General features: G+C 36.8%; 1 protein-coding gene across 3 annotated transcripts; it reads right to left on the bottom strand.

The window, feature by feature from the left end:
* Positions 1–11076: 11076 nt before the first annotated feature.
* LOC116251150 (cactin) lies at positions 11077–23869 on the bottom strand. 3 transcript variants are annotated; one of them, XM_031625243.2, is made up of 15 exons: positions 23729–23830; positions 23318–23521; positions 22860–23238; positions 22626–22717; positions 22180–22279; positions 20038–20109; positions 19536–19598; positions 19260–19400; positions 16440–16535; positions 13663–13947; positions 13294–13426; positions 13065–13207; positions 12716–12913; positions 11604–11870; positions 11077–11519 (listed from the first exon to the last, which is right to left on the bottom strand). In XM_031625243.2, exons 3-15 carry the CDS (start codon positions 23202–23204, stop codon positions 11400–11402), a joined length of 2055 nt encoding a protein of 684 aa, XP_031481103.1. In that variant the 5' UTR covers positions 23205–23238; positions 23318–23521; positions 23729–23830; the 3' UTR covers positions 11077–11399. The 3 variants fall into 3 exon arrangements, with proteins under 3 accessions (XP_031481103.1, XP_031481104.1, XP_031481105.1); XM_031625244.2 differs by having other exon boundaries at positions 22860–23192; XM_031625245.2 differs by lacking the exon at positions 23318–23521 and having other exon boundaries at positions 22860–23192; positions 23729–23869.
* Positions 23870–25031: the final 1162 nt, after the last annotated feature.

The raw sequence follows: 25031 nt of genomic DNA, 5'->3' as shown, positions 1-25031 counted from the left end.
TCCATTTAATTAAAAGAAAAAGAACGACATTCACAATAGAATGATCATTTCGAGATGTGTAGGTTAATTATTCAAAGTGCCTAGACAGCTTCACAAAAATAATATGACAATTTAAATTGGTTGATGTCCTACAAAATTAATTGTCGATAGTGTTTTGGCAACTAATAATGCAACCTTTAACTCAGAGGAGCATAGTGTAGTTGATACGGTGTAGTGAGAGCCTAGTTACTAATTCGATTGTCATGAACACCATTTGTAACATGACATTCTAATTGATGAGTGTACTATGAGTTTACTCGAGTCTAGAAACAACTTTAAACCCTGAAAACAAAGAAATGATCGACGACTTGGACCTTTCTTCAAGTGGCTTCTGTCCATCTGAACTACTAATGTAACCTCTAGCCAGTTTAGCTAATAAAGTCTAATACGTACGATTACCTTGAGAAAAGTTTACAGGAGTAGCGATGCAAATCAACTTTCTCCTTAATTAATTAAATTTCTATGACAGCTGGGTCAAACACCATCGATAAAAGAAGCTGTAAAGTACTAAGCCTTTTTTCGTACCCAGGTTCCTGCTTCTCTAATATTCAACAATCAACATTTGATTACTTTTAAATGTTTACGCGACTTATATTGGAAGATTTACTTTCAACTGTAGCTAGATGAAGCAGGACATGGGATAAAGATTTCTAAGTTAACTTCATCAATAACGCAAGTTGGATGTTTTAGTGGATGAGAGCGGGCGCGCACACACATATATATATCATCATAAGTTGAATGTTTTAGTGGATGAGAGCACACATTCGTGTGCACACTCACTCACTCTCTCTCTCATATATATATATATATATATATATATATATATATATATATATATATTAGCCGGCACTTGGTGCATCTACCAAGAGAATGGCGCTTTCTTATAGGTGCATAGTTTCTTCGGGATAATCTCATGTTCATGGCTTCTTCAATCCCGAGAAAGGCCATCCTTCATGTTCATGGCTTCTTCAATCCCGAGAAAGGCCATCCTTCATGTTCATGGCTTCTTCAATCCCGAGAAAGGCCTTCCTTCTTGTAAACTTGAATTTGTGGATCCTACTTTTTTTTTTCTTTTTTTTTAACACAGGAGTTGCGTTTAAGTTCGTGCATGTCCGGCCTTACCTAAATTTCCGGACACGCCGCTAACTTCCCAAGCAATCGGCGAGCTCTTGGAAGCCCAAAGTCATGCATGGATTAGAGATGCATCTCTTCCATGCGGGATTAATTTCTATCTGTGTACTTTTCAACAGAAAAATAAAAGTTAAATTCAAGTAAAGACAACAAGTCATGACTAAGGAGAGAGAGACATAATATATTGTTGAGGATAATAGAATAATCATACGCCTCCAAAGCCCGGTTGGTATATATAGCGAGCTAGTTGAGCAAGCGGCTGGCACGCTTCACATTAGCATCTGTTTCATGATTTCGCTAACCTTTTTCTGTGAGCCAGAGTAACACAGTGGCGAAGTTAAAAAATTTTGATTAAAAGATCTTTTAAGTTTAAATTTCAAACTTTAATAAAGAATATAAAAAATAAAAAATTAATAAAGTTGTTATATGAAGACCATGTAAATTTAGTGGCATGGGCAATTGCTCACACCAGCTACAACATGGCTGCCCAGTGCGTAGACATTAGCATCGAAGTTGTGACCATCTTGAGTCATCAAGCCAAAGAAGAAAACAAATTATTCGTGCATATATCAAAACATCAAACATTTTTAGATTGCATGTACTTTACTCTTGACACTTCTATGAGATTTTTTGGTAACAGAAACATTACGTGAATGTTTCATGAATTTATCCTACGAATTCGGGTGAGCGAGAGGATCATTCCACCGCTCGAAGCGAGGCCCGAAGGCCCCCCATTCTTCCTTCCTCTAGAGTCTTGAGCTGCGTCGATAAAAATTGAGAAACATTCATATAACACTAGTTACTCCTAATCTTATTCATGAAACACTAGTCCGAGGTTCTAGTGTTCTGAACTAGTATTACACGAATGTGCCTTAATTTTTTGAGGAACACTCATGTAGTGTTCTTATTGTCAAACAACTCCTATACAAAACATCAATCCTTGTCCATGTGACTCACCATGTTGTCAAAAGGGCCAGAGGAGGAGGCCATGGCTCTCCTTCCTGTTGAAGTTTTCGAAATTTAAATTTTACCTATTAATCTTTTCAAACATTGTAGTTCCGCCCCTATAAAACTTTAAAATAAAAGGGGGTTGGCCTCTGTTAAAATTGTTGAAAATATTAACTATTAACATGAAGAAAAGCATGTTCAGAATCTTGTGTCCTTAGCTAAGAAGCTTACTTTTGTGCGGAAATGAGAAAGTGGATCTGATATTTTTCCACTTCGATTTTTGGCCACGTACAACTTCCGTGTTTCGAGAAAAGGCACCTCCGCGTATTTTTCTGCTACATCTTCTATATTTATGAGCTTTAATCGTGAATTATGGCATAAGGAGTGCATGATCAGCGTGCGTGTCTAGGTGGCTTTTACACACCCATCTGTTCACCCACATTATAATAATATTTTTTACAAGTTACTGACCTGACTTTCAGCCCCATGTCGCCGTGAAACCTTCATCAACCGAGCTGTTTGTATTCATATACTACAAAAAAGCTCCTCATGCATCCTAAGTTGGCTCTTTATATGTACCCTGATGTACACAAACACAATTCTCCAGATTGGTTTTTTCTTACAAGTTGGGAATTTTTGATAGAGTTTATGTACCGCTTTCATATATCAAATCGTTTTGTCCTTGTTAGAGATACTAGAGAACTGTAGGGTCCATGCAGTCATCTTCAGTATGCTTGTTGATTTCCCTTTAAAGAGCAAACAGTAATGGAAGGAGAACTATACGAATTTTTGTATTAAGATTAAATGAGTCACACTAGAGATATATATGGAGATTTTGGGTAGAATACATACGTAGATGATTGCACAAGAGATACAAAGTACAGCAAGGGAAAGATAAAATACATCCCTCAATTTTTGAGTTAACACTAGTCTTGCCAACTTTTGAGATTTACTTCTTGATTTGTCTCCTCTAAGGTGGGAATGACTTTCCTTAAGAGGGTATTTGATGAGGCCGGCATTGTGGAATTTTAAAATTAAAATTATCATTTTTAATGAAATGAGACTTGTGTTATCAAGCAAAGAATTTTGATTTCAGAATGATGGACTTATCCTTGAATCAAAATACTAAAATTGTGATTCTACCTTAGGGGATGGAGTTATGATTCCATAATTTTAGAATTTTTTAGTCTCTCTTTAAAACATATGGTTTTAATTCATCAATTCTAGAAGTTTAATTCGTGTTTGATCAAACACATCATTTTCAATTCTGGAATCAAAATTCCTGATTATCAAACACAAAGTAAAAGCAGAACTGGAATTGTCATTCCAATTCTAGTTTGAGGTGCAATTTTTTTTGTAGATTTTTTTTTATTATTGAATCAAAATTCAAGGTCGTCAAAACAGATCTGATGTTGAATCATGGTAATTTTCCAAGTATATGCATTGTTTAAGCATCTTGAATTTCCACCATCTTCCTGCTTTTCAGAACATGCTTCATAATGCAAACTGATTAATTAACTCCATGTTAGACATCTCTTTCATTTGTTCGATGAGTACATGAACAATTTAGATTTAACAATGGTGTTCACTTATTTATGAGACAATATGGACTATGTTTCTACATAAACTATACTGTAGAACATGAATGTCAGACTTCAAAAGCCGTTCCTATGTAATGGATAATTGACGAAACTCAAAGATACCAATGCAAAACTTTCTTCCTCTTCTTCTTCTTCTTCTTCTTCTTCTTCTTCTTCTTCTTCTTCTTTGATTCATTACTCAAGACATTGTGCCCAGGACGAGAGACTTTGCTTCTCACCAGCAATGTAAAACCTTGAGCTGTAATGCCCCACCCCTTGGCTTATTCCTGCTTCACACAAGCATGTGCAAAGCAAAAATACCAAGACACCACCGCCACATAGAGCTTTGCAAGATTTATGGCAACACTGGTAAATTGTCATTTTAAATTTTAAGGATTCATAAAGAATTAATTTGAATATATTGAACTATAACTAAATTACATGAAAAAACTATTTATTCCAATGTTTAGTTTTCAGGTCTTCATTGCTACTCGAACCAGCAATAATGCCATTTCTTCTAATTCGGAGACCAACCGTTATTGTAAGTGTTGATATTTTTTTATTGACATCTTGTGTGTGCGTGTGTGTGTGTATATATATATATATATATATATTTGCTAGCTGACCTCAAGGAGTATCTGATGCACCTGGACACGATGATGTGCTATGTCAGGAGATGGGGGAAGATCAAGATAGTCGGGAACAGACAATGGGGCCAGGTGTAAGCCCTTTGCAGTTTTCTGATGCCAGTCCAGGCAATAGAGAACTTCGCAAAGAAAATGCTCAAGTGAAGGAAAAAGTAAACACATTAGAAGCAGGATGTGACATGCTGAATGAGAAACATGCATGATAAGCTCGAAGATCAACTTGGACACACTCACTTCAGTTGTGTGCATACTTTTTCTTGCCGCTTGTAACTGTTGCAAGTAATTTCATGCATTTAGCATGTACGAATTCTCTTTTCATTGAAGGCTTCCCGACGCCTTCTCAGTTCCCCTCATGATACATGCCAATAGTTGATGTCCATATTTGTTTGGCCCACTAATGTGCCTTTGTACTACTTTATTTTATATGACATGACATGTTGAAAGCACATTTTTGTGGGGCTTGTGAATCTTATACCCTCAAATTCCGATATCATGGTCAAATGGTGCCTTTTTGTTTTCAAATTTTTCATCAAATGATGACGCAGTCCTTTTTATTTCAGTTGTAATATCAAAGGGATAAAAGTTTGATTAATGTTTTAGCATCTTCTATGCAGGGTGGAGCCAGATTTTTTTTTTTAATGCAAGTGGCACTATATTGTTAACAAATTTTTGATTGACCATAGGACAGTGACGGGACTTTGGACTATCTTATATAACTGGGCCCAATTTCACATAAGTTTTTAACACTGGATTGAGGTTTCAAAGAGTGGGTATGCCCCACAAAGGCACCACCTGCCTTCGCCCCTGCTTCTATGTCCTTTTATCTTCCTCTTACATGCCATTTAATTTTGTGATTATTTGTAAATTATTTCTTCAATATGCCGGTCTGTTTGATTCCATCTGCCTCTGTCTCTTGTTTGGTAACAGTAAATATGGCATAACAGGAACTAGTTTGAAGCGTTCGAATCATTGATGCTGCCTTAGGTAATTTTTTTTTCTGACGTTATCTGGACGTGGACAGGAACTGTTACCTATGGATAAAGAGTTTTCACTGACGAAAGAAAACGTCAGTTAATTATGTTCTTTGGACGTCGATAAAGGCATTTATCGACAAATAGCATTTATTTACAGCATGTAAACATCAGTAAAGTTTATTCTTCATCAATTAACGATCGAATTTTTCCCTTTTTTTCTGACATGTATGCAATCGTCAATAAAGAATGATCTGAACATGATCTGCAAATGATCTGAAAAGTTTTCAACAGAATTTTGCTGTAAAATTTTTACAGTATAGCAAATCATTTGACATGATTTTTGTTACTAATTTGCCAACTAGTTTCTGAAAGTTGCAGAAATATGACAGAATATTGTCGAACGTTTATGAACTTATGGGCCAATATCTTTTGAAATATATGATTTTTCAATTCTATAATTTTTCTGATGTGTTAGGTATCTAACAGCATAATTTTTCTTTCAAGTTGAATACTGTCCGCAATATGTTCTACTTAGTCATCTTCTTTACATGCTCGACATGTTCATGGTAGGCCAGCCTTCACTTATTTCATTATCGCTGTGATAGCAGAATGGTGCTCACCACAGGCGCCGGCATGACCCTCTTGCAACGCTTTAGTGGCTCCCATCTTTTCGACACATTGCAGCAGTCGTCCTACGTGTTAAAGAAAATGGTAGAGCAACAAATCCGTTGGAGAAGATAACGACAATCAGAAAACGGATAAAGAGTTGGTAATTGGATTATGATCGGATGAAAAAGGCAGCAAGATCTGAAGAAAAGAAATACCACAATCTTGGGATTAATCAAGGATTTCATCTAATCTAAGCAAGAAAAATGTTGCCTATGATAAAACGTGATTTTTTCTCTATAAAAGGAACTCATTTCTGTCATTGTACATCATCTTCTTCCTTGTCAATAAGAATAGAGCCTGAGTGCCTTATAGCCGTGGACGTAGGCCTTAACAAGCCCAACCACGTTAAATCTGTCTTTCTCACTCTCTTTTGCATTTTCATTACTAAGATCGACGCATAAGTCGACTGTCATCGAGCTCGAGTTGCTTGGCGTCGAATTCTTGCAGCTTCTCGTCGATTCTTTGGGGTGTCGATAGTTTTCATGAATTTGTTTAGAATGCCACTTTCTACATAATATAAAGGTAGTTTGGACCTTTCACTTGAATTTCTATATTTTTGTCATCTGAAACAGCATGTGAAGCATCTGTCCAGCAAGTCTTTGGTCTGATTTGGAGTTAAGAATAATTATTTTATATAATTCATTAGTCTATTGTCTGATATGATAGTTTATAAAGTACTCATTCTGCATACATAGGGTTGGCATGGTGTGGTGAGTTACTTTGGTTAGGTTGATTTTTCTTCCAGTTTGCATTAGTTTATATCTGTTTTCAAAAGATACTGGAACTTAGTTCTTATGTTATTAATTTCAAGGTTTGTGACCTTACACCCATGTTGTGCATTTGATGATCAAAACGAGTGAACAACACCTACAGTGGAATTTCATCGAGCAAGAGTAGTTTAGGATTATTAGTTTAGCTTGGATTCGAGTTGCTTGAGTGTGCTTTTGTGTGAACAACTGTTTAAATATTGAATACACGAGGGAGTTGGTGCAAAGGATGGGTAGGAACTGATAGGTGGCCGATTTTTATTTCTAATTCACAAGACATCAACTCATAGTTGGCAAACCTGGTGATCAGACTCGAGAATCGCCTGAGTTGGATCAAGATCGTTCAGTTATTGGGTCATGGGTTAGGATCCAAGCGATCCACAACAACACTTGGCTGGCTCGGCCGAGTCAAGCACGATATTAGTTTTGGCGATATAAAACTAAATTAATGACACAAACTGATTTTGATCTATTTTTTTTCTTGAATCAGTATGAAAAGACTAAAAAAAAGCTGAATTGGTTTGCTCTCTCTCTCTCTCTCTATTAGTTGTTTGAACTTGTTTATGTACAACTAATAAAGATAAATTTGAATGAGAATTCCTCTATCTTAACCCTGTTCTTCTGTTGATCGACCCATACTTGCCGTTTAAGTAGAGTTTAGCAAAGTTTTATTCTTGGTGTGTCATGTCTACTATTTTCATCAAAAATTATAATTTAAAAGTTCTCTCTCCAAAGCTCGCATCAACTTTTCAAGCTGTTGCTGGGATTAACTATTCTTAAGTGTTGTCTAACTGCTTGATGTATATCAATTTTGCATATGTTTTACTAAAAGGGTTTGAGGCCCTATCCTCCTGCGGGTATGATTTGGAATTCCATTGTCAAGTTTAACTTTATAGTTAGTTGCATGGAGGTTCAGATTTGCTGCATTCTTAAGTTAATTTTTATCTTTCTTTTTTTTATTGTATATTTGTTGGCGATTGCGCTAAAGGAGGAAACAAATAAACAGCAAGTCCTAGAGAACGTAGATCTCGTGCTCAAATTCATGTAGAAGTACTGCAAACTTCTTAGAGTCTGCAAGTTCAACAAGAAGAAAATCCCTCACTCAAACTTCATCCAATTAGAACTGAAAAGGTGGTATTCTGCTGATTTCAAGAGAGGATGGATGAATAGATCATGCTGGAAATTTATATTCCAGATTGGAAAGTGTAATCTTGGCAACCAAATGATTCTCCTAGGTCTGAATCTTTCTCCGAATTTATCCAAGTTTGATATTTGGAAATCGTGCACTAAACCGATAAATTTCAGTGGAATGAAAATAAGATCCCCAAAAAAGATTGGCACAACAAATGGGGAAGGGGCTGGTAAGCGGTCTATTTCTGTTTCGAATCCCTAAAGAGGACCATTGGCACGCAAGTTGGAACATGGTGGGAACGGAACCCCAAAACATCAAAAACAGGTGTTGTGTCTTAAGAGGATATGGTTTGGGTGGAAGCTTTGGCCTTTCATCACCTTAAGAGGTAAAAGGTAGCCTCCTACTCACTTTAAATCTAAGGGACATACAAAAAGTAATGGCTGAACTAACAAACCAAGGTTATGTCGCTACTCCGCATAGAACCATTTTTTATTTTAAAATAGACTTGCATGCTCTGACCAACGTATTGTTTAAGAAATAGCTTCCCATGTCATGTTAGAAAGGTGAGTATGCACGTCTAAGGTGAAGACAAAACCCTAGAATTTGTCTTCGATGGTGAGCTTTCTCCAAAAATAATGTATATATCATAGGCACATGCAATTTTCTTAGCGTATTTTAAGACAAAAACTAACCCAAAAAAAAAATGAAGCACAACTTAAAGTTGGTATGACTAAGGAGATCACATGTGCATGAAAGAGGAAGTTACACATCGCCCATAAACTTATATGAGTCCAATAAACAAAACGAGATCTTGAGCTAGATAACAATTAAAGAAGCGCATATCTTTCAATCGTTGGAATGAATATATATAAAAAAAAAAAAAAAACCCAACAAAGGTGTTCTTAGAGAAATTAGGATTGGTGAGACATGATCTCTCTACAAAAAGAATGAAATGGTAAAGTAAATGGTGATGTGGATACAAATAGGGAGCTCTGCTATCTCCTAATTATCTCTAAAGGGCATAGCGCAACTGGTTAGACAGGAGGCCGGTGAAAGTCAAGATTGCCAATTTCATTTCAGTGGACACTATTCTTTTGAACTGCAAACAATGCAAATGGTAGATGCACAACACACTAATTGATCAAATGCCTTGTTCTTCATCTGGACCCCAAAGTAGTCTTAGACCCTAAGGATAGAAGGAAAGAGGGAGAGGCTGCAGCCACTTCGAGGTATCTCCCTCCTCACTCTATGATTGCCATGCACGCTCGAGGTGAGCCCTGAACCCCCTCCCTCCTCACTCTATGCTCGAGGTGAGCCTTACCCGGCTGATGGGATGTGGGCTGGGATCAGCGAGCCTTCCTCGAAGTAGGCTTGATTAGTAGTTGCACTATGCGGTGGTTTCTACTTGTGCCCGCATCAATCGGCCTCATGGATGAAAAAGCTATTGTTCGACTTCCTATGACTATCTTCGTTTCTACATTATGCTGTTATAATGAATTTAATGATATGGAAAATAATTTCCTTATATTTGATCTATTGAATGCAATGCTACGATCTTCTAACTTTGGACATGGCAACAAGAGGATACCAGTTTACGTATACGATCAGTAAAATGTTTAATTTCAAAGTATTCTTCTCAACAAAATTATTTTCAAAACGCTATAAAGCGACGGAGTTAAGCGAAAAATCTTTTGATCTGAATTTTGGGCATCTAGTTATGGATCTTTTGGGACCCTAAATGATCCTGAATTTTTTTTTAAATATTTCTCACGATGTTCAGGATCATATTTCCACAACTTGAGATAACAACACCTTCACATTTTTCTCTCTAAGCAATCATACTTAAGTTCCAAGCGCATAATTCTTTTGAGATATTCCCATAAGATACAATTCACAGCTTTTCATAAGATCAATATTGTCGATGCATAAGTGAGATTGTATGTTAGAACATTTTTTTTAAATTTTTTTTGTAAATGTACTTCAAAAGTTTAAAAAATATAATTTTTCTTTTCCTCCTAGGTAGGGGTAACCCTGAACAACTTTTGTACATTGGTTTTCTCTTCTCAATTGTTCCCCTAAAAGGTAGTATTCATGAATACCTATACTAAGATTGTCTCTATAACCAAGATGAGGAGCAAAGATGAAGATAGAATTTGCCTTCTCAAGAAAAAGTATGATTAGAAACATCTTTTTACCAATTGAAGGCAAGAGTCAAACCACAAGTTGTCTCAAAATTTGCAAAGATGTTCAAATACAAGGGACAATCTTGAAAATTTTCAAAACTTTTAGTCATGCGAGGCACACCCATAACGCTCATGTAATCTTTCAAATTCTCTATCCATGAAAGTCATGGCATCTGTAATTTCTAGTATTTGCAAGTTATATATATATATATATATCCATGAAAGTCATGGCATATATATATATATATATATATGTATGTGTGTGTGTGTGTGTTGTGTGACCAATTTAACAAAAATTGCTCTGCAGGCAAAACAAATCCTTGAATGTGATATTCTTGATAGATCAAGCTAGTTATGGACTATACCCATGTGAATACTAATGAGGGAATGTTGGAAGTGACTCACAGGGTGAACCACATGAGCTATGTGTGGCCATGTGATCAAAAGGTACAATGTGGCTGTGGCTCCAATCAGTTATATAGAGTTGAATTGTCCAACAACTTGTCAGCACTAACCCTCATATTTGATTCAAGAATCTCTAGTGTCTCAGACCCTCAATAACTTTATCATCTGAAATACGTGATTTTCAATAATGATACCATCAAACTTAGTCTACGATAAAGAGTAACCATGATGTGAACACAGTACTTTAATTCCATGAACGTAAGTTAAGCACCCTAAATTAGATGTTTCAAATTATTTTTTAAGAAATCCTCTTATTAAATTAATTCCATATTTTTAAAGTCTTTAACCACCTATATCTGACCTCCAATTTAAATAGCAAAGCATACGACAAAAAATAAATTGAATACACATGCGTGTTCTTTTTAGTGAAAAGGGCAAATGTCCATATGACAAGATCTAAACCCAAGATTGCAGATGACATTGCTGAACTGATCATTCTTCAATGGGACGTTATGTATAAATCTGACATCGACAGAGAAGTCTTTAGGCCGTCAACGTAAAATACAATTAGGAAAAGAAACATCAGCGGACTTCTCATGACAAAAAAAGATTGCGTCATTGTTAATTTTTTTCTGTTACATTTCCATCTTAATTTTTTTCTGCTACATTTCCATCTACTAAGAAAGCACGCACTCGCAAAGCGTAGGGCTGATTCAGACTCACTCTGATAGACTATTTTCCCGAATACATGACTCCAAAGATGAGCCAAACCTAATGAAATTCCATGCTCTCAAGCAGTGGAGAGGAGCACATTGAGAGAAAGGTCCTAATTCCTCTGTCCCTTGATATGAAAATCACAATTTTTTTTCCATGCTTTAGTTCAGCGATTGTACATGCAACAGAGCAAATTCAAGAATTCCAACATCACCGGCGGTATCTATAGCGCTTGAAGTTAAAGTAAACATGTAGGATGCCACGTTCAAAAGTGCACTTGTAGCCCTTTTTGTGCGAGTACTCCCACTCCTTGTTCACAATCCGGAAAGCCTGAAACATGAGGTGTTAGGTCAAGGGAGAGCTTTGGAAGGAGTATTGAGATGGGAAAAAGGAGAAGAAAAGAATGAGGCATACGATGTCTTCGTAAGGAGGCCCTGCATGAAATCTTATAAGACATGTCTCTCCATTGCTGTCATCCTTTTCGATCTTATACTCAGGAGCCTTTGTTTTGTCAACAAGGTCGGGGTAGAATATGTTGAATTTATAACCCTGCACAATCTTTGGAGGAGGATTATCATGATCATAGTGCGTCTGATTGTATTTGTTCCACTCGTATCCAGTATGCACTCGGTTGAAATATTTTGGCTTTCTTGGTCGGTATTTGTCATGCCACCAATACACCTGAAAAACAGGTGCAGAAGAAAGTAGAAGCATGTTTAGAAAAAGCGAATTCATTTTCATAAATTCCAAATAAAAACATAAAAAATATCATTTAAAATGCCATGAACTAGTTTCTTTTTCGCTTCAACTATATCCATACATTCTGCAGTAAGTTGAAGAGCTAACAGGAGTAACAGTTATGCCGGCTGGACGTGCTAAAGACAGTGGAATCCATGTTGACGCCACATGGCACAGAGTATAGACACGGGATACATCAATGACAATGTGTGTGTGAGAGACAGAGAGAGAGATGGCACGGGAGGAAGGCAAACATGCAGAATATAAGCACAAATGGGTGAAATAAGCTTTCATCAAAACAGACTTTTTCCCTGGGGATTAGTTCCCCCCAGACTACCTCACATAGGACTTTCTTATGTCACGGTCAAGATCAAAAGTAGTTGCTGTTTTTCATTTTCAACCTTTTTTCTGCTACTACACTGGGAAACCAAGTTGTGACGAGAGACTGATGAGTAAAACCCATAGCCTGTTCCACCGCCCTCAGAGTCTAGGCATGCTTCAGTTCACACAGAGAGATGACCCCATAAAGTCCAAACCACGACCGCCATCTAACCGTTGGGGCCATTTCCCCACTTGTTCTTCACCCAAAACACATGCAAAAGAGATCCGACTGCAAACCTAATCCTACAGTCTACTTTCCCATTCTTTTGAGATACTGAATCCCTATTGTTACAGAAAGAAAAAAAGCATAATTCCAGCTGGAAGCTAACCAAAACTCTTCCTTCCCCACGTGAATAACTAAAAATACATTTCAAAGAAGGACGAGACGACAGTAAGACAAGACTAACCTGTGAATCAAGGTTAACTTCTGCACCAGAACCAAAGACAGCATCACCCTCTTCCATGGCTCCCATTGCTTTCAGAGCAATCGCCCTTGCTTGATTTGTGAAATCCATGCTTTCATCAGCCAAAGCAGGCCGTGCAGCAGCCACTGCTTCTTGAAGTCGCTTCCTATGTTCTTGCAGTACAGCCACACGCTTTTTTTCCTGTTACAGAATCATCATTTTCATGTCACATGCAAAGGGTCAGAATGCAGGATAGAAAGAGAATGTGGGTTGAAAAAAGGCAGTATACCATACATTTTCCAAGCAACATGTCAACAGGATAAAAGAAGATGTTTAAAAGAAATATTATTACCAGTTCAGCCCTATCATGTTCAGGATTAATTCCTTCATCATCTTCTTCACCATGCAATAACTCGGGTGAATATGAACCGATGTCTTCTTCCAATTCATTAGTCGGCTCATCAGCCCTCAGCTCAGGAGAATAAGCAAGAGGTTCTGCATAAGAGAAAAACTGGTTTGACATGCAACAAAGAAAACATGCAAGCCAGCAAGGGGACAAAAGCTTCTTGTCAGAGAAATACCCTCTAAATCCTGTTCCATCTCCTCTGCATTCTTGATATCCACTTCCTCTTCCAAGTGCTGTTCTGGAGAATTTGTTTCGAGTCGTTCTAAATGTTTTCTTAACAAATTAGCATGAATTTCCTTCAAGCACGCCTGGAATTCACTTCCAAACATAAAAATCAAGACCAGAACATAAAAGGTAAACTTAGATTATTTCTACAAGTTCAACAAGCAGTCGGATATCTAAACAATGTCATGCAGTGAAATAACCACCAGAAATAATCATAGAAGAAAACCCAAAGCTACAATAACTTCAGAAACTCTTGAAAACTTTATTGCATGAAATTTGTGCAAACAATAACCAGTCAAGCCCAAAGAATAATGTTTACCTTGGCCTTGAACATCTCTAACCGTTTCAGAACAGCCTCCCAATACTCAACAACTTTTGCAGTCCCCTCATGCATCCCTAATTCAATGTCACAACGTAGCTTCTCCAATTCATTATAAGTTTTACCCTCCAATAAAGTCCTAACTTCAGCCTCAATACTTGAATGCAAGCCTCTTTCTTCAGCATGCAGCTCAGCTGGTGGTTCCTCGCCACGAACCCTTGCCCGATCAAGTGCATCCCTTTTACGAGCCTCACCCAACTCCCAATCACAAATCACCATTAATGCCTGTTAGAAAGGATAAAATTAACAGAAGTTCTCGCTCTATTTAATCTGAAAGCAAAGGTGATCCATATGCGGCTGCAGCAAATATCTAGTGGAAAAGAGAAGAATGATAGCTACAAAGCAGTTCTGCTCTTATCATGTCATCTCATGTGTTACAATATCTAGTGTAAAAGGGAAAACCAAACGGTACATTCTTGGAACTACTTTCAGCAGTGTAACAACCCGGTCTGTTACCTTATGTTTTTGTGTGAAACATAGTGTCTCTGACGCCGTGCCTTTATTGAAGGTTACAGTATCAAAACCTGTTTGGGTTTTAAGTTACATACAGCCCCTTAGGGATGAATATTTAGTATCTTCATTGGTGGCATATTCTCACACATTTAGGAACATATTTCCCCCCTATGAATTAAAACCTTAAAATGCTCTTATGGTTATGAAATCATTTAAAGAGTAATATAGTTATGAGGTTATTTAAAGTGTAACCAAATGTTACAAACCTGCCTGAATTGAAAACCTCGCCAATTCAATTGCCAATTTTGATAACACTAGAGTAAATATAGATTCAATTTTGTTTTTTTACCAAGTGTTTGTTCCAAATTATTGGCAATGGGAGTAATTTCAGAGGTTCAGGTTAGATTTGAATTATTTTGGCAAAAAAATGCAAGATACACATGACCCCCTTTTTATTATTGTGCAGCCAATGTTTTGTGCCTTCCACCATCATTCGAATATAAAAACTCTAAGTTCTCCTTTTAGTTAAGCAATTTCCATATAATGTCTTCTTTAAAGATTTTTTCCAAATTTCCATGAACTTTAAAGCTTCATTTTTAACAAAAATCACAAGCTTACTGATATGTTACGTCAATACATGTAATCTTTCGAAACACCAACTGACACAGGTTATGATACACATTTTTCTCCTTTAAGTTATTCACTGTTAAAATCTAATTGTAGGCAGTAGTCAACCCTAGACATTTATTGACCAGAACATTGCTAGCAAAATATGTGCCAATTTAAGGCTAATATATTAGCTTCAGTCCAAAAAATTCTCTACACCAGAAAAACATGGTTAATTGTAGTAAGCAGTCAAAAAATGATAAAAAGACAGCACTCCTCAAGCTCTGGCAATGGCAGTAAGGGATAGAAATTAGAACAACACAATCATGTGGAATATAAGGGATATGAAACTAAAATTTAACTTCAAAGTTAAAAACATGGGAAAATTAAAAACCTATGGTGTAACACCCCCTTCAACAACACAATCATGTAGAATATAAGGAATATGAATTAACATTTATGTTCAAAATAAAAAACATGGGAAAGAACTACTGTGTAACACCCCCCTCCCCCCACCCAAGAGAAAATACAGTCAACTCAGACATACGCACACATTCTCATCCACCCACCACACATCCAACGATTGAGTTAGGTGAGAGAAGACTGTACCATTACAACACAGGCTTCTCTTGTATTTTTTTTTTTGAAAAAAAAAAGTGAAAATAACATTAAAGACACACACATTACTAAGAAAGTTTTACAAAAAGAATCGAGCTTGCAACAGCATTATGCCTGAACTTGTGTTTGATTATTCACTTAAATTAAATCAGTACTGCATTCATTCTTGGTCCTGAATGTACCAGTGCCACTGTCTGTTTTATAGTGAACAACCTTTACACAAAAGTAATGAGAATTTTACTGACTAGCAAAAAATGTTAATTTGAAATGAATCAAACACCGACCACCTAAACTAAATGAGGTGAAATGCATCTAATATATCATAATCACCCTTGAAAGGAACACATTGTTAGTTTATATCTAAGTACATTTATACATATGTATGTGTATATCTTTCAACATACATCACTGCATTTAAGTGGATGTATTGATACATATATGCTTATGTATATATTATGTACATAGGACTGCAATATGTTTTGTTTTTGTAATATTTCTCTTTTTCTGTTTTTACTTTTTTTTTGTTTTTCTTGTGTGTTTCTAGCTGTTGGGAGTTCCAACGGCTAGTCTTCAAGCCATTCGAACCCAGCCCAACAGCTAGATTCTCTCTCTCTCTCTCTCGCTCTCTTGTCTCTTTCTCTCTGTAAATATTGTATCATTCTAAGTTAAGGTTATGGCTTTTGAAGCCAGTCTTGTATGAATAATATGTAGTTTCCATTCTGATTTGTTGTCCTCAGTATACTTGCGTGAGAAGATTGTCTTTGTGACTGTGGTATAGTTTACAGATATGACACCGAGAGTCAGTACAAATCAAAATATTTAGCTAAAAAAGTAAGACATTGCCTGCTTTTGCCTCTTAGTTGGTCACCAACCTAAAGAGTGACACTTCCCTAATATACCTTCAGAAACCACTTCCATTGTATATTTCTTGAACGAGAATTTCTCACTTATGTTTGGGACTTGCAAGTAAATATAAGAGTTGCTGTTTTTATGCAGGATATAAATTTAAACTTTCAAGAAAGAAAGGAAAAAAAAGAGACCTTCCAAAACTCAAGATGAGTTGGTGTTGCTGTATCCAAGTCCAGGTACATTTTGATGTCATCGTGGAGCTCTTCCATTTCTTTTACTGTTAAACCCTGTTGAGTCAAATATCGTTTAGGCAACAGTATCCTTGTAACCAAGCTACGGTACTAAAAATGAAAAACAGCAGACCAAAGACAGAAACAGAAAATATGTAAAGCCGCAGCTATTGTAAGTCTTTTCTGCCAATTTCTGAAACCGGTTACTCTTCAAAGGAAATATGACATAATTTTCCCTGGAACATGAATGTACTTTGAGCATTCTGCATAAGCCAATTTGATATACCATGAGAGAGGTAAATGTGTCTCTATTATCTGCCTAACAATTCTTTGACCAAAAACCAGACCATGCTACTCTATCATCATAGAACCAGCCAGTTTGGCTTAAAGAGATAGCTTGGATAAAGGAGATCAACTACTAGATTACGACAATAGACAACCAATCACTAAACAATCCCCTTCATAATTCCTTTAAGATTCCTCACAAGCTTAGCTATAGGACTAAATTTCTCAAAGTATGACATTACAATCAAGCCCCTTTGTGGCACACACATCTGCATGTATAGGACCATAGGTCCAAGTGTTGAATCGGCTCTAATACTACCATAACAATCAAGACTAGTCCCACATCGGGCTCGGGCTCTTGGTTTGGCGGATCCCAACTTGCCCCTTAGTAGTTTCGGGTTCAGCTCCAAAAGGCTAAGAACCAAAAGAATCAATCACTAAACAACTCCTTTATAAGTCCCTCAAGATTCCTCCCTATCTTAGATACAGGACTAAAGTTTTCAAAGGGCATTACATGTTACTGTTGTACTTGTACCTTCTATCTACACAAAACAACAAGGATGGGACAAAAACTATGGACCATAATAACAACATCTTTGGTGTCACACATGAACTTATGTTCACAACATGCACACGGTTGCATGTCATGTTAGCTAGCTGACAACAATATCATCTACCTTCCACAAAAAAGAAGGGGTATTCAGCAGTGAATATATGTTTTTTAACTTAAAGGGATAACAGTGAAAAACTATCAGTGTTCACACTTGTGTAGGAGTCCAAAGACTCCAAACAACTTTTGAGTAATGTCAATTTATAGAGCAGCCTACATATTTCCCTGTTTTCAATAACAAAACCACAAAGATGTTTGGCTTCTAGAAAGCCAGTGAGTAAAAAAAGTAGCTGCTCGGAGTCTTGGACATTGATGATGGAACTAAATGGCTATGTTTCCTGTTTCCCCAATTTCAGGTGCTAAAATCAGTTCCTTTATGGGTTCCAGGATTTGACCCTTTGTTTATGTTGGTAATGTTAAACATTTTTTTGTCAGTTTGCAAAGGCAAAGCAACTCAATCTAACCTAATGAATGCAGATGAAGAGGAGATGGCAAAGAAAAAGTTACTTTTGCATGGTCATTGGAAATTTTGGCAACTGAGATTTAGAAGAAGGTATTTGCCATTCCTAGAAATGAATTTGGTGGTGAACTAGTTTACATGGTAAATCATCATCCAAAGTATCAGCACGATTAGGCATATTCAAACCTATGGAATGAACCCTTTTCTGGAAGAAACTTTTGCAAGAAATACCAGCCACCTCAATAGCTGAAATTTGGCATGAAAAAAGGAAAGATCCTTAGGTCAAGATCACAAAGGGTGCTCCCATATTACAAGATTGTGTCATTTTGAAAACGCACCTAGAGATATGTCAAATTCCTGCCAGAAGCAAGGGGAAAAGTAAAAAAATTAATTTTTGAAGGCTATGTAGTTCCTTCCATCCTCCAGGTCCCGATCACCTAAGTGACAATGGTACATGGCGGAGCCCACGTACCCGTACTGGGACTGGGTACGTTTGGATCAGTTTGAGTCAGAACCGATCCAAACCACAAAAACAAAACGTTGTCTTGGTCTGTTTATGTTTTTTTTATGAGACTATATGTAGGAACTAGGAACTATGAAAGGAACATTGTCTTAATGATGTGATGATATCAATTTTGTTTTTTAGAATTAAAAATATATAATTATTGTCGTACCGGCGTACCAAGATTGGTGAAAACGCCGTACCCATACACATTTCCCCGTACCCGTACCTATGTGACATGGTTGATCACATTAGGTAAGAGAGACTTAAAAATCCATTAAAAAACCATATTGACATGAGACTCATTGTTAATGAGTTAGAATTTCTCAATTTGAAATCTAATCTCATTCAAATGTCTAACACTGCATCTAAAACTGGATTGACTAAGGAAGTAAGAGCTTCTAAAAATAACACACATAAACCAATGGAACCAAAAGGAGTTGTCACATTTCCTTCTTAAAAGCAAAGGCCCTTCCAGTCAGTATGATCTTGCATCTACTATACAAAGATCAAATAAAAATAAAGATAATCACAAGCCAGGAAAAGTACTAGGCCAAGCACACAAGAAATGTGATAGTTCCCTTGGTCATGTTTCATGCATAACCAAGTTCAGAGCTAGTAAAGTCCAGAATAGAATGATGGAGAGTAACAAGAATCTCTTGATACGCCACTAAACTGATGCATATTTCATATCAGAACCTCTGAGTTCTATCTAGAAGAATCACTTGTTCAACAAACAAGATCCAATTCCTTTGTACTAATTACTAAAAGTCTAAAACACACTGGATAGTAATAAAGCTAAGCTTATTGTTTTGAGTTAGCCATGATTCAAATGTAGCATAGGATTGGTTGCATAAAACAATTTTCTATAGGAAGAAATCTGACCATTGTAGACTTATTTAGAGAACCTTTTTTTTTTTTTACCTTGAAGACCATGTACGGTTCATTAATCTCGATATCTGAATCACTTGACTCGTTCAGGTATTTTGAGAGAATGTCAATAGGTCGTGTCCGGCCTTCACGCAGTCTAATCTCTGACCTGGTTTTACTTTGATCAAAATGGAACTGCCAAAATGTAATGTAAATCTCATTATTAACACAAGAAATAAGAATATACGGATTTGAATGAAGAGGTTGACTCAATTCAAATAACAAAAAGTTAAAAATTAAAAAAGGCTAAAAACCACCTCGAATATGTACCTCTTCCTCTTTCTTCTCCCAATCCTGGAACTCTGCCCTAGCACGTTCTCTATTTAACATAGCCTGCAAAAGAAATTTTAGTTCTTGAGTTCTCAAATTAGATTTAGTACCAAAGACCTATGTAGCTAAAAGCAGTAGGCAGCACACTCCAAAGAAAAGCCTAGGTGAGGCCCACTCTGAGCTGTTTGACAGAAAGTATCGGGAAAATGAGAAAGAAAGGAAAAGAAAAATAGAAAAAGGGGGAAAATGGGGGTCTTAAAATTGCTCCACCTCCAACAGTATATTAGAGTCTTAGACAATAGAACAAACAAAAGTAATTAAAATTTTATCATTAGAATAATAAAAAAATATATTTTTGTTTTGAGGCACGTAGATGCCTCAGCCTAGGTGTTTAGGCTGCCACCTAGGAGGGCACCTAGGTGTGGTTTTAAACATAATAACTATATATATATATATATATATATATATATATATATATATACAGAAAAATGAAAAAACTTACCATTTCTTCCTCATGTCTTGCTTTCTCAATTGCTCTTTCCTCCCTCCTTTTCTTAACCTTCTCTATTTCTGCCTACAACATATTGCATTCAAGTCTGTTACAAATAGAATACCAAATAATAACTGCTGGAACACATAACAGCAAATTGGCATTCAAAAAGTCACTAAACATGATAATTATCATGACAGCTACAGCGATAATACTAGTATTATGATATTATCATTAATAAAATTATAAAATTGTTAATATTATGAGCTTATAAAGAACAGGCACAAGATCAAAGACAATTCTTCATTGATTGTTCAAAAGTTTGTTGACACCAAATGTCAAGATGGCATATACCATTCCACAACCAAATTTACTACTTTTTTCTTCCATGAAAACTTACAAATGCATAAAAAAAAATCTCCAACTAATTCATCTCAATAAAAAAAATAAAGATAGCCTCTCCCCAGGCTCTGTGCATGCCAGAAAATTTCATCCAGTAAAATAATTCTTCTTGTTTTTGTATGACAGTTGGTTAAAAAAAAATTTAGGCAATGTTGGGCTGAGAGCCAAAAATGAAATGGATGCAGACTATCTCATTAGGCATGCCAAAGAAGGTTGTGAGTGTCTGTGTGCGCATGCACGAGTCCAGAAGTGGTGACAGTCACTACAAGGCCACTGTTTTTTAGATGTATTGAAATTTCAAAGGATCCTTGACAGGTGGGGGGAAAAGAGAGAGAGAGCGAGAGAGCACTATCATGCAATCCGGAAGTGGTGATGGTCATGACAAGAACACTATTTGCTTTTCAGATGCTTGACATGAATTACTCACTAGCCCTATGGAGCCTGCTAGTGTTCAGCTCATCAATGTGGTACATGTCTTTGTGTTTGTACGTGTATACCTGAGTCAGGCTGCTTATTAATATCTCATTTGATCAACAAGCCTAAACAACTTGTTGAAGGAGTACATGCTTGAACTTGAGCCCGCTGGTATTCAACTCATCAGTGTGGTACACGTGTTTGTGTTTGTGTTTGTACGTGTATACCAGAGTCCGGATGCTCATTAATATTTGGTTTGGTCAACAAGCATAAACAACTTGAGCTCAAAGGAGTACATGTTTGTACTTGGATTACTAATCCTACTGAACCAGCTTCTCTTTTGTTGCTCAGCTCAAGAGCTTATTCAACCAACTCAAATGAGTTTGATATTAGGTAAACCAATTTGAACCACAAGCTACCCAGTCTAATTCCCAGCCATCTAGTGGGTGATCTAAGAAACAAAAAAATAAAAAAGGTAAACAAATTCACACAAAAAATGCATTTGTACAAAAGTTCATGCATAGAAAAAACACGATTACATATTTTGACAGGCCTAAACATTTGGGATGTTATCTCAAAAGATATACCGACCCTGTTTCTCTTATTTATCAGCTAATTCTTACATTTTTGTTCAAGTTGCTTAGCACCTTCCTAAATGCCATGCACTTACTTGAAACTTTTATCATGGCAACAAGGACCCAATGGATGATGACAATTGGACAATGATTCCCATAGACTAACCAGTAACCACATCCTCCAATTTTTTTTTTCCTACTTCAAGCAACATTTGGTCACCATGATTGCTTCGCTTGATCTTTTTTACCATTTTCTTCCTCAAATTCAAATGAGGTGCATATCTATTTCATAATCATTCAACCATCCATTATTCTCAAATTCAGTAAAGAAACAACTTGTATTGTTTTGCAAGCATCATCATATGTACAAGATGATCGAGAAAGCAGCTACGCTCTTTTTTATTAGACAAATAAGATATTTCCATGCACTTCTGAAAATACCTAAGAGAATGTACCTTGTCATGCCAAACCAAATATCTCTTTCTAAAAGAAACTAGTATAGTACATTTTCAGAGCTCGCTATGTGCTTTAGAATATAGCACTCACTTAGCAGTATGCACAATTCCTTCATTCTTTTCCCATTTGTGAAATGTACAAACCAAAGCTCATCCAGACATAACCTTGACATCCATTGAATTATATTTCAATTTTTTTCTCACGCAAGATAAAACTCAATAACGGTAGCAAAAGGCATAAAAAGAAAAGAGCAATAATTATTATGGTGACAACGATAAAAGATAGATTTTATGAAACGAGGTATTACCATTCTTTCTCTCTGCTTCTTCTTTTCCGCTTTGGCAGACAATGTATCCAAGGGCATACCCTGGGCAACATCCCGTTCAATCTTCTTTCGCCACACAAACCTACCAAGAAACACAATGACTGAAGTCCCCAAAAACATACAAATCAACTGTAACAACCGAAAATCTCAAGCTCTCTATCTATCAAAAACTTTACAACACAAAATTTAGAATACAAACCCAAATAAGGTACATTTTTTAACAATTAAACATCATAAGAGAAATATTTCAAAATCCAACAGGTGGAGAAACTGCACATGGTTCCTCAGAATTTATATTGTTTATCCTTTTTCGTGAATATAGGAAGTAAAAAAGAAACTGCACAACCACAAGAATTTAGCATTCACATGTCTTTAACCACACCTGGCTTCATTATTAAAACAAATGAGAACGCAAAAGAATTACTTACTTCTCATTCAAATTGGTATCTCCAAACGGATTTGAATCATTTGAATAACCAGAGACGGTCTGTGCCTTTAATTTCTTAGCCACCCTCATCGCCTAAACCCCCATATTCACGAAGATGAGTCAAAATGAGAGAAAATGAAATAGGAACACACAAATTCGTTTCCCATTCCCAAAAACGGGAAAACCTACTTCCATGGAGAAAGAAAAAAAATAGTAAAGGAAGAAAATTACCTACCTTTTTTTGCGCCTTCTTGGCCAGATACTCTGCAATCTCCTCCTCTGTGACGGCTCTCGATCTTCGCTTCCCCCGCCGTCGATCATCCTCACTGCTAGAACCCTCTTCAGAGGATGATTTTCGCTCTCGCTGCCTCTGTCGGTTGCTGCTACTTCTCCTCTCACGTGGGGATGAATCATCGCCACTTTCTGTCCTGGAATCAGACTCTGCTTCTGACTCGGAGTCATCGGACCTGCGACTCCTCCTCCTCCGCCTCTTGCTGCTGCTTCTGCTTTGGCTGCGGCTCCCCATCGATGGAACACAGTGGCACCGGGTATTCCAAATTAAACAGCACTGCATCCACATTTTATCCTTGCTGGTTTAGAATTATTCAACAACACTGCCAAAAAATTGTATAATTCCAAACTCAGTGTCCACGTTTCAGCTTTTTCAAAACTAGGGTTTTTTTTTTTTCTTACAGTTCATCGTTAAGGCTGGTTAAGGCCCTGCTTGATTACGGAAAAATATGCATCACGAATCAAGGAAATATCTTTCATGACGTTACAAATTTTGATGACAGGCAACGATTTCGTCCGAAACACAACTGGGTCCTCCAATTTCTCCATCACAAGATCGACGTCTTCATTATTTCCACCGCAACCATTCATAGAACAAAGAAGGATCTATCAAAGAGACAACAGGGAAAAGCTAAACAACTCAAAAGGATTGAAAGACGCAGCAAAAACTAAAAAGCCAAAGGGAGAGAACAAGGGGGGTCTGCGAGAGGAAGAGTAGGCGAACAAACAAGGACGAAGAAAGGCCGCCAGTTAAGCAAGCAAGCGCTCACACACGCACGCACAGAGAAAGGGAGAGAGAGAGAGAGAGAGAACCTGCTCCGACGTCGGAAGCCGGTACCGCAGCGAGGAAGAAGGGCGAAGTTATGCGTGAGTGAGCAAGCGCCGGAAAGAGAGAAAGGGAGCGGTGTTCGAATATCCTTCAAATTATACAGCAACAACGTGAAGTTTGTTTATAAATTTCTCATTGCTCTCTTAGAGATTACGTTCATCTTGAATGTATTGCATTTTGAGGGGTACTTATTTCACTACCACTTCTACCTCTGGTTGAGAACAAAAAAATTCTCAGACTTAAACCTCATTGTGAGAGAAATGAGGGCGTGTAGGCTAATTTTTGAGGTGTTTGGTAATGTAAACACTAGACAGATTTATCAAACATTTGACCCAGTTTTTGTGGCAGATCATAAAATAAAACATCGTGTTAGTGTTTTTTTATTATCAAACAATCCCCTGGAAGTTATTTGGTAACAGTGATTACATATTTCATGAATCATAAAAATGAGACAAATTCATCAAACACCATAAAGAAAATTCGTAGGGTTGACACTGTCCTCGTCCAAGTCCTTTGTCCATCGTTGCATCCTGCAATGGCGCCAGACGTGCCCACACCACCGACACCATCACCGATGCTTGTGTTATTTGAGTTCGGAACACACTCCAATAACAGGCCATGATCAGGGCTTCTGAGTTTCTCTCTCTTGCTTCTCTCTCTTTTTCTTCTTCCTTCTTCTAGTATAATGATTTTGTTCATCCGAAATTTCTACCGCTTTAGTGTATCGTGTTGTGGGAGTATGTGACTTGCAACAATTTTTTTGGTGTCTCAAACTTCAACACTATTAAGCATTCTCTCTCTCTCTCTCTCTCTCTCTCAATATATATAGATATATATATATATATATATATATATATATATATATATATATATATATATATATAATTCAAATTAGGTGCATATCTATTTCATAATCATTCAACCATCCATTATTCTCAAATTCAGTAAAGAAACAACTTGTATTGTTTTGCAAGTATCATCATATGTACAAGATGATCATTTTTGCCTGGCTAAAAATTTTCATGTTAATTAAAGATATGATCATTTTTGGGTGACTTGAATCCCCATCGGTTGGACAAGTAAAAGTCGCTATTTGTTTGGTTGTCGATCCGAGTGTTTGCTTAATATGTATCAACTTTGTACATGCAAAAGAGGGTGACCAATGGACAAGTTGAAGATTTTTTTTTTCCCGAGGGTGGGAGGAGGGCACGGAAAAAAGGCCATAGACTTTAGGGAGATGAGGAGTTGAGTTCATTTTTCTTCTAGGCAGGAATGAAATACTCACTT

Source organism: Nymphaea colorata, chromosome 3 (assembly GCF_008831285.2).
Source record: "Nymphaea colorata isolate Beijing-Zhang1983 chromosome 3, ASM883128v2, whole genome shotgun sequence".
NCBI lineage: Eukaryota > Viridiplantae > Streptophyta > Magnoliopsida > Nymphaeales > Nymphaeaceae > Nymphaea > Nymphaea colorata.
The sequence above is the reverse complement of the archived record's forward strand: the minus strand, read 5'-3'. Positions and strand labels throughout refer to the sequence as shown.

What these genes read in the sequence shown, in the direction of transcription:
- LOC116251150 (XM_031625243.2), bottom strand. Translation starts at nt 23,204, where the DNA reads ATGTGGATGCAGTGCTGTTTAATTTGGAATACCCGGTGCCACTGTGTT. An exon ending in CCAAGAAGGCGCAAAAAAAG is followed by an intron (nt 22,718 to 22,859) that starts GTAGGTAATTTT and finishes ATGGGGGTTTAG; the next exon opens with GCGATGAGGGTGGCTAAGAA. An exon ending in GATACCAATTTGAATGAGAA is followed by an intron (nt 22,280 to 22,625) that starts GTAAGTAATTCT and finishes GTTTCTTGGTAG; the next exon opens with GTTTGTGTGGCGAAAGAAGA.